The sequence below is a fragment of the Dysidea avara genome, chromosome 8, assembly GCF_963678975.1.
Source record: "Dysidea avara chromosome 8, odDysAvar1.4, whole genome shotgun sequence".
Lineage (NCBI taxonomy): Eukaryota > Metazoa > Porifera > Demospongiae > Dictyoceratida > Dysideidae > Dysidea > Dysidea avara.
The window spans coordinates 34,439,815-34,450,789 of NC_089279.1; the positions used below are offsets into that span (position 1 = coordinate 34,439,815).

Genomic DNA, 10,975 nt, shown 5'->3' on the forward strand with positions numbered 1-10,975 from the left:
CAATGGTATTTGTCTCAAAAAAAAAAAAAACTAATCTGGTTTTCACTCAGTGGATCACAAATCATGGAAGTTTTCTTCCATAAAAGTATTATCATTTATGTATGATATTGCCATGCAATTTTCTTCTGTTGTTAACTCCGTAATTGTTACAGCACATCTATGGTAGATTTTGGCTCTATTTTGCTGCACTATATAAAGACTCCTCTTTCACATTGGAGCCAGTGGATGATAGCTTACAGCATATGCTTGCAGTTACGTAATAGTTATTACATTTTGTGATTTCAAGTAATATAATGCGTTAGGATTCATAGTCTAGTAATATACCTTTAATAAGTTACTTTCAAGTTTGTATATTAGTAATGAAAGTACGTGTTATTACATAACGCGTTACTATTACAGTTCGTTAGCGACGTGTAACGATGTTCATAACACATTAGCAGGTCCATTACTAACCAATTAGTGTTACTCAACAGCTTAGTGGCTGTAATAATCTATAGCTACTGTTCCAATCCCCTATAATAACATTATCCATATTAGTTCACACCTCAGACAACTGGTCACGTGATTTACCAGCAATGTTTAGGTATGGTTGAAGTGGTAAAAACAATGAGCACCTTTGCACAGGTGCAAGAAGCCAGTAGCTATATTACAGGAGTGTTTACTATATGCTAGCTCAGTAGCTAACATGCAAGGTGTAAAGGAAAGGTGTATGGTCAGCTAGAGCAAAAGTAACTTAATGTAAGTTACTTTTCATTTGGAGTAATATGTAATTGTAACTTATTACATTTCCCAAAAGTAAAGAGTAATATGTAATCTAATCAAAAACAGCCAAGCTGTAAAAAAAGGTGCGGCCCCCATAAAGGCCATGGTGAAAAAAGATGTGAAATCCAAGGTGGCGGCCAAGAAATGGCTGTGATGGTAGGTTAATGGTTACATTTTAATAACAACAATTCAGGTGAATTTGGTGCCAAGACCAAGCGGCACAAAATTCACCTGAATTGCCGTTATTAAAATGTAACCATTAACCTACCATCACAGCCATTTCTTGGCCGCCACCTTGGATTTCACATCTTTTTTCACCATGGCCTTTATGGGGGCCGCACCTTTTTTTACAGCTTGGCTGTTTTTGATTAGATATCACTTCTTTTTGTGTTTGTATACTGCAAAGCCGGCCTATGGCTGGCTTTGGGGTTTTTTTAACCCATGTGTTTTTTTCTTTCCCACAGGAAGAAGAAAAGAACTTAAAGAAGAATTTTAGTACTTCAATTATTTTTGATTTTATTAGTAACTAGCATTGGTACCTGCCCTGTGTGCAGGACCATCTCCACATTAAACATTTTAATGCCAAGAAGAGGGACTAAGCATTAAACACCAGTACTGCTAATGTAGCTATGTAGGGTACATGGTGATGTCACATTTTTTAAAGAGCATGAGGTTTTCTTATGTCATTAATGATGCAAAACACTAAAGTTTATTGTTTGTGGTTTTGACAGGAATGTAGTTTAATTATTCAGTGCATCTTCCCTACCGGTGACTTCAACGTGCTGTATAGAACAAATGGAACCTTTGCTGCTTTACATGAGCAACAATATTAATATATTACCAAGCATAAATATTAGTGTCCTATATTTGCTGTGTAGCATAAATATATGTCGATAGTGCTTTAAAGTACATGATCCTTATGCAGTACATAATAATTTATAGTGAAGCATGCATGCAAGGCTAGCTAATTAGTTAAACTGCATGCGAGTTAAGGCAATTGTATACAGTATACCCTACATTACACACAGGTTGTATACACACGGTACAGTTTCAGTTTCTACATTTTGATGTTTACCTTACCGACTGTCACAAAGAGAAATGAACTTGAGCATAATTTAAAGTCAACACAATTTGCAGTTATAGTTACTGCATGGCAAGCAAAAGTTCAGAACTTGTCCTATGCACTTTCAGTTCTGATGTTGCAGTGACACATATACCTCTTGCCATACAAAAACCCAGTTTTGAAACACCTGCAGTGTAATTGACCAATAAGGTAATGTATGAATCTTTAGAGTGAAAGCATGTAAGCAGGATAGTGAAACAGTTGTGCCAGGTCAGATGCAGTTCCTCGGTGTAAACTATGGATCTGCATGGTTCCAGTATTATCATTTTTCAGATGCACAGTAGTATTTATTCAATCATGCAAGCTGCCTATTACTACAGCAGTATTGAGGTAAGTCTGAACAAACAGTTTTTCATGTCAGTGCACACCTATGTGCTTAAAACAAAGATGTAGATATTCTGGATACTGGTGAAAGAAGCTTTTACCTACTCTAATACAACACACTGGACCAACACACAGATGGACAAATATGTTGGCAATTTGTCTGCCCTGTCCCAAAAGTGCTATAAGGGTCCCTATTATGTGAGGTAATTCAGTGCCAGTGCTGAAAAACTGATCATAAGAGTTTGTAGATGAAGACTTGCATGGAACAGATAGAGCAAAAAGGTGCATCAAAAAGGTCCCAAAGTGAAAAAAAAAGTTATGACCTAGGCGGGGATTGAACCCTGGCAGGTTATAATAACTTGGGGTTAAGGGAGGTGCACAAATCGCCACAGTTGTTTATCAGTGGTTTTGACAGGAATGTAGCTCAACTTTTCAGTGATCCTTCCCTACACCAGTGCCTTCATCGCCCTATAAAGAGCGAACAAAAGCACGTATTGATTTGCTACAACAACACTCAAGTTGCCAGATGATGGGCGTTTAATTTCGCTAAAGTCCCGCCTCGATACGTGCTTTGCATGCCAAGATATGATGAGCTAAAAGTCGTGTTTTAAAAAAAGGTGTTCACAAAAAGGTACTGAGTAGAAAGAAAAAAATCTGTCAACACGTGGATTTGAACCCACGACCTCTTACACGCTAGTCAGGCGTTCTACCACTTGAACAGTATGTGCTGTGGTTTTCAAAGGAATGTTGCTCAAGTTTTCTCTACACCTTGGCCTTCTACGCGCTGTAGAGACCGAACGGAAGCACGCGTGAACTCGTGATAACAATCTTAGAGTAGGCGGATGATGAGCGCTTCATTATCAGCACAGACTATGTCGATTCGCGCCAAGTCTGGTGAGTAAGCAGCGTGACCGTCAGACAGACAGACAGACAGCTTTATATATATAGAATAGATAGAATAGATAGACTAGCATTGGTACCTGCCCTATGTGCAGGACCATCTCCACATTAAACATTTTAATGCCACGAAGAGGGACTAAGCATTAAACACCAGCACTGCTAATGTAGCTATGTAGGGTACATGGTGATGTCACATTTTTTAAAGAGCATGAGGTTTTCTTATGTCATTAATGATGCAAAACACTAAAGTTTATTGTTTTTTGTTTTGACAGGAATGTAGCTTAATTATTCAGTGCATCTTCCCTACCAGTGACTTCAACGTGCTGTATAGAACAAACGAAACCTTTGCTGCTTTACATGAGAACTAATGCAACAATAATTAATATATTGGGAACCAAGCATAAATATTAGTGTCCTATATTTGCTGTGTAGCATGTATGTCGATAGTGCTTTAAAGTACATGATCCTTATGCAGTACATAATAATTTATAGTGAAGCATGCATGCAAGGCTAGCTAATTAGTTAAACTGCATGCGAGCTAAGGCAATTGTATATAGTATACCCTACATTACACACAGGTTGTGTACACACGGTATAGTTTCAGTTTCTACATTTTGATGTTTACCTTACCGACTGTCACAAAGAGAAATGAACTTGAGCATAATTTACAGTCAACACAATTTGCAGTTATAGTTACTGCATGGCAAGCAAAAGTTCAGAACTTGTCCTATGCACTTTCAGTTCTGATGTTGCAGTGACACATATACCTCTTGCCATACAAAAACCCAGTTTTGAAACACCTGCAGTGTAATTGACCAATAAGGTAATGTATGAATCTTTAGAGTGAAAGCATGTAAGCAGGATAGTGAAACAGTTGTGCCAGGTCAGATGCAGTTCCTCGGTGTAAACTATGGATCTGCATGGTTCCAGTATTATCATTTTTCAGATGCACAGTAGTATTTGTTCAATCATGCAAGCTCCCTATTACTACAGCAGTATTGAGGTAAGTCTGAACAAACAGTTTTTCATGTCAGTGCACACCTATGTGCTTAAAACAAAGATGTAGATATTCTGGATACTGGTGAAAGAAGCTTTTACCTACTCTAATACAACACACTGGACCGACACACAGATGGACAAATATGTTGGCAATTTGTCTGCCCTGTCCCAAAAGTGCTATAAGGGTCCCTATTATGTGAGGTAATTCAGTGCCAGTGCTGAAAAACTGATCATAAGAGTTTGTAGATGAAGACTTGCATGGAACAGATAGAGCAAAAAGGTGCATCAAAAAGGTCCCAAAAGTGAGAAAAAAAAGTTATGACCTAGGCGGGGATTGAACCCTGGCTGGTTATAATAACTTGGGGTTAAGGGAGGTGCACAAATCGCCACAGTTTATCAGTGGTTTTGACAGGAATGTAGCTCAACTTTTCAGCGATCCTTCCCTACACCAGTGCCTTCATCGCCCTATAAAGAGCGAACAAAGGCACGTATTGATTTGCTACAACAACACTCGAGTTGCCAGATGATGGGCGTTTAATTTCGCTAAAGTCCCGCCTCGATACGTGCTTTGCATGCCAAGATATGATGAGCTAAAAGTCGTGTTTTAAAAAAAGGTGTTCACAAAAAGGTACTGAGTAGAAAGAAAAAAATCTGTCAACACGTGGATTTGAACCCACGACCTCTTACACGCTAGTCAGGCGTTCTACCACTTGAACAGTATGTGCTGTGGTTTTCAAAGGAATGTTGCTCAAGTTTTCTCTACACCTTGGCCTTCTACGCGCTGTAGAGACCGAACGGAAGCACGCGTGAACTCGTGATAACAATCTTAGAGTAGGCGGATGATGAGCGCTTCATTATCAGCACAGACTATGTCGATTCGCGCCAAGTCTGGTGAGTAAGCAGCGTGACCGTCAGACAGACATTTTCAGCTTTATATATATATATAGATAGATATAGATATAGATAGATATAGATATAGATAGATAGATAGAAGATAGATAGATAGAAGATAGAAGATAGATAGAAGATAGATATAGATAGATAGATTATACAAATTATATACATATATTTATTACATGCTCATTATTCCCCACAGGATGGTTTCTTTGTAGCTGAACTCTCTACAGGTGATTTGTTTGCAGCTAAACTCTCTACATGGTGGTGTCTTTATAGTCGAACTCTCTACATGACGGTTTCTTTGTAGCTGAACTCTCTATAAGGTGACTTCGTCTAGCTGAACTCTCTACAAGGTGATTTTTTTGTAGCTGAACTCTCTGCAGGGTGATTTGTTTGCAGCTGAACTCTCTACATGATGGTTTCTTTGTAGCTGAACTCTCTACAAGGTAACTTCTTCTCTACAGGGTGATTTGTTGTAGTTGAATTCTCTACAAGGTGGTTTGTATGAGGCTGAACTCTCTACATGGCGGTTTCTTTGTAGCTGAACTCTCTACAGAGTGATTTGTTTGCAGCTGAACTCTCTACATGATGGTTTCTTTGTAACTGAACACTCTACAAGGTGACTTCTTCTAGCTGATCTTTCTACAGGGTGAATTGTTGTAGCTGAACTATCTACAAGGTAACTTCTTCTAGCTGATCTCTATACAGGGTGATTTGTTTGTAGTTGAATTCTGTACAGGTGGTTTCTTTGTAGCTGAACTCTGTACATGATGGTTTTTTTGTAGCTAAACTCTTTACAAGGTGACTTCTTCTAGCTGAACTCTCTACGGAGTAATTTCTTTGTAGCTGAACTCTCTATATGATGGTTTCTTTGTAAATGAACTCTCTACAAGGTAACTTCTTCTAGCTGATCTTTCTACTGGGTGATTTGTTTGCAGCTGAACTCTCTACATGGTGGTTTCTTTGTTGCTGAACTCTCTACAAGGTGAATTCTTCTACCTGATCTCTCTACAGGGTGATTTGTTTGTAATTGATCTCTCTACAAGTTGATTTGTGTGTAGCTGATCTCTCTGCAGGTTGATTTGTTTGTAGCTGAACTCTCTATAAGGTGATTTGTTTGTAGTTGATCTCTCTGCAGGTTGATTTGTTTTAGCTTAACTCGCTACAGGCTGATTTGTTTGTAGCCGATCTCTCTACAGGGTGATTTTTTGTAGCTGACCTCTCTTCAGGGTGATTTGTTTCTAGCTGATTGCTCTACAGGTTGATTTGTTTGTAGATGAACTCTCTACAGGGTAATTTGCTTGTAGCTGAACTCCTTACTTTGTGTCTAGTTTGTAGCTGATCTCTCTACAGGGTGATTTGTTTGTAGCTGAACTCCTTACATTGTGTGTAGTTTCTAGCTGATCTCTCTACAGGGTGATTTGTTTGTAGCTGATCTCTCTACAAGTTGATTTGTGTGTATATAGCTGATCTCTCTGCAGGTTGATTTGTTTGTAGCCGATCTCTCTACAGGTAATCTGTTTGTAGCTGAACTCTCTATAAGGTGATTTGTTTGTAGCTGATCTCTCTGCAGGTTGATTTGTTTTAGCTGAACTCTCTACAGGGTGATTGCTTGTAGCTGAACTCCTTACATTGTGTCTAGTTTCTAGCTGATGTCTCTACAGGGTGATTTTTTGTAGCTGAACTCTCTTCAGGGTGATTTGTTTCTAGCTGATCTCTCTACAGGTAGATTTGTGTTGATTTGTTCATTGCTGATCGCTCTAAAGGTAATTGATTTGTTGCAGTTGAACACCCTGCAAAGTGTTTTGTTTGTAGCTGATCACTCTAAAGGGTAATTTGTTTGTAGCAGAACTCTCTCCACAGTGACTTGTGTGTAGCTGAATTCTGTGTAATTGAATTCTCTAGAGAGTGACTTAATTGTAGCTGAATTCTCTACACAGTGCATGACTTGTTTATAGCTGAACTTTCTTCAGTGTGACTTGTAATGTTCTGAATCTCTATAGTGGTATATTTGCTTAACTCTCCACATGGTGACTGTCTTCTTGCTGAACTGTCTATAAGATTAACTGTTTGCAGCTGAACTCCCTACAGAATAACTTGTGATTTAAAAAAAAAATTCTATAATAGAGTAAATAAATTAGCCGAATGCTCTATTAGGGTGACTGTTCTATTAGAGTATCTCGATCTCGCATTTGCTACACGGAGTTGGCTTTCGAATCATAACTCAGTGGTTTGTAATCCGATTCTTCTGTACTACTGCAAGGACTTTCTATGAAGATTATTCCAGCTATACACCGATTTTCAGCTCATTGCTCTAAGCGGTTTGCCTACTGTAGTAGGCGTGAAAACTAATACTTTTTTATTCATAAAAATCGATCGCGTAATTGTGACACAGGTTGGGTTTTGTGTCATATCTCCGTGGTCGTTATCTCGATTCCTTTCAAACCACCAAAAGGCACTCCTATGATGGTTACTCCATCTACATAGCAATTTTCAACTCATTCCATGAAGCGGTTTACCCTGTAGGCGTGACAACAAATCGATCTTGTTTTACGCGAATAATCGGTCATAACTCCTGAACCATTCATCGGATTTGTACCAAATTTGATGCTAGGATTCGCCTTTGGACTCCCTTTCTGTGTGCCAAATTTCAAGGCGATCGGAGTACGCGTTTGCTTGTTATAGCAATTTTTGCAAGTGTGCGAAAAGAAGAAGAAAAAAAAAAACGAAGAAAAAAAAACGAAACTTTGGTAGCTTGTATCTCGGAAATGGCTGGAGCGATTTCCTTCAAATTTGGAATGTAGACTCCCTTGGCTGGCGGGCAACTGTGTAGCAAATTTGGTTCCAATCAGATAAGTGAACACCGAGATACAAAGGTGTGAAAATGACGTTTTCGTTCTTCCTGTCAATATACTCACGGTGTGGCGCGCCGGCTTCTTGGGCCGCACGACACACTACCGTGTGTCTTGATATATTACATTGACAAAGTAACTTTCCCAACACTGTTTTTTTTCTTGTTTAGGCAATTTATTAAGTTTTACACTATACAAATTCAACTTTTAATGTAAAATTTATTAAGGTTTGTGTATTTAAAGTGCTCACAATTGAATTTAGAGTATTTCCTTTATGTGTTACTGTTTTTTTTGTACATAGGTACAGAAAAGGAACTCTAGCTAGTTCATCAACATTATGGTTTATGGCAACAAAGCCCCAGCACATGTTCACGAAGGGGAGGGGATTCTTGGCCAGCTTTACAGCATTTACCATCATATAGTCTACTGGGCTGGCCCTAATCCTCACTGGAGGCTACTGACACATTTGTTTGTAATAGTCATATGGCTGGGAGTTTTGTGGGCGATACAAGGAGATGCAGTGTTTCCAAAGAGTTCAAAATTTGAAGACTAAGTAATGAGTCCAATGAGACTGCAAATCCTTGTAATGAAACTGATATTGATGACTTCAGTATTCTTGGAACGTTCCATTCAGATACAGACAATATTACAGTTGGATACAGTTATGTTAACTGTTGTGTAAACCAAATCAACTTTGTTATTCAAGAAGGCGGTATGACTGATAGTCAAGTAGTTGATGTACTAAGAAATGCCTCTAAGCCACTTTCAGCAGAACGCCATGAGAGCATCATCACTAAAGAAGGACAAGTGTTTGCACTGGTGGTCATATTAATGGCTAGTGCGGTTGGTGGATTTATTGTACGTGCTGTACGTTTGCCGTCACTGTTTGGTATGTTAGTCGTGGGAATTATGTTGAGGAACATTAGTGCTATATAGCTGTGGCTGACAATATTGACCCTGACATTGCTAACTTCTTTAAAAATGTAGCACTGGTTCTTATTACCACTAGGGGTGGGATTTCCATTGACGCTAATGTGGTGTACCAACATAAGTTTGAAATTATTAAGCTTGCTTTATTGCCATCCCTTGGTGAAGCAATTGCTGATGGAATTGCTGGCCATTTTTTGCTAGACCTACCTTGGTTGTGGAGTTTTATGCTGGGCTTTGTTATATCTGCTATTAGCCCAAGTATTCTAATTCCCGGACTGCTAAACTTGCAACAGCATGGCTTTGGTACAAACAAAGGTATCCCATCATTTCTCATCGCCAGTGTATCAATTGATGATGTAATCTCTATCAGTCTGTTTGAAATTCTTCTAGGGATTGAATTTTCTATTGGTAATATTGTATTTAGCATATTCAGAGGGCCAATGGAGATTGTAATGGGACTGGTGTATGGTATTGGATTTGGACTAGTTTGTTGGCAGATACCACACAGACATGACATGAAGAAAGGTACGAGGAATCGCAACAGGTTAGCCATCATCACAGGACTAGCTTTTTTTGCATATTTTGGTGCTAGGAGGGCTAAAGTGTATGAAACAGGCTTTATCTCTGCTGGCTCACTGTCTGTTTTTGTGGTAGCATTTGTGGCTTCTATTGGTTGGAAGAGAACTGGAAAAACACTTGTTGGCAGAAGCCTTACTATAGTGTGGAAGTTCCACCAACCACTTCTGCTTGGCCTAGTTGGGACTGATGCAGACTTTAGTGCCATTTCCATTGACCTTCTTGCCAAAGGAATTGGTGTTTTGTCTATTGGAGTACTGGTTCGGACAATTGCTGTGTTAGTTGCTCTTCAGGGTAGCAAATTAAATTACAAGGAGAAATTATTTGTTGTTATAGCTTGGTTGCCTAGAGCAACGGTCCAAACAGTTGTTGGATCAGTAGCAGTTGATCAGGCCATGAGAAGTGGTGACCCAAGAGAAGAAGGCTTTGGTAGAACTCTCATTGCTATTGCAGTGCTAGACATTGTGATCTTTGGACCTATTGGAGCTCTGAGCATTGGACTTTTTGGCCCTCATCTGTTATCACAAGAGGGACACCATCATGTGCACATTGAACACAACATTGAAGGTGAAGTTGACATTACTGGGAAAATTGAATCTGAATCAGAAAGCTCCGAGGATGAAGATGACGACGAATATGAAACAGATGACGAGCCTTCATATGAGAGCCTTTCTAGACACATGAGAGATGTACAGCAACTGACATCACATGCTGTAGCAGACTTCCACTGTTGTATTGATTGTGATCGTTTACAAGACAAATTGAAGTTTGACTGTTTCCGTCAAATGGTAGATCATGACTATGTCCATAACAGGCACATACACTTCAGTGCTGTGCATCATCATTGCTCAGGATATAGCTCTGAGTCTCAAAGTTTTAAGAGTGTTCACTCGAGTGTTGCCTATCACCACCGATCAACCCATAGCCTAGAATCTGATTGTTACATGAGTATTCAAGAGGAGGGGGAGGAGGAGGAGGTTGTTACTAGTCCAACTTCAGATACTGCAGATATTTCTGTTGCTCAGCTCATTTCCCATAAACAACATAGTCATCATGATCACCACCATGGTCATCATCACAGTCAACATCATCATAGTCATCATCATGGACATCATCATGGACATATTCATGGTCATCATCATCATGGATGTCATCACCATGGGAAACACAGTGAGCCTTATGATTCTCACAGTTGTCAGCTACAAGTCAAAATTGAGCGGCGTCGTTCATGTTCCCCTAACTATGCTGTAATTCATCAAGAAACAACATTGTAAAGTAAATCTGCTGTAAGTTTTTTGTTTGTACTTTTAGTATAATATATTGCAATCATCATTATTAGCTATAAATTCATTATGCTATAATTATACTTCAGTTGATTAATAATTCTTCATCATTTGTATTCATGTATTTCTGTATATTTTACATACAATAAACACATCTTATTCTTATCAGAGGTGATGGTAATCTGGTTGTACAGTAAGCAATGGGTGGCATAATATTCTCATGTCACTGTGCCAATTAATTGTTGCCATACTAATATACCAATTTTTTGCAGCCATTATGCATGAGTGATATAATGAGTTATTGTCTCCTATGTAAGTGTTAATTTTCT

The 10,975-nt window shown here is 38.9% G+C and overlaps 1 protein-coding gene across 1 annotated transcript in view; it reads left to right on the forward strand.

Moving 5' to 3' along the window:
• The window catches only part of LOC136262970 (sodium/hydrogen exchanger 9B2-like), a 31,004-nt gene extending 20,362 nt beyond the window's left edge, over positions 1–10,642 (forward strand). The window contains exon 2 of the mRNA XM_066057391.1: positions 8,159–10,642. Coding sequence (XP_065913463.1) covers positions 9,012–10,637 — 1,626 coding nt within the window. The 5' untranslated portion in view covers positions 8,159–9,011 and the 3' untranslated portion in view covers positions 10,638–10,642. The remainder of the gene's footprint in view (positions 1–8,158) is intronic.
• Positions 10,643–10,975: the final 333 nt, after the last annotated feature.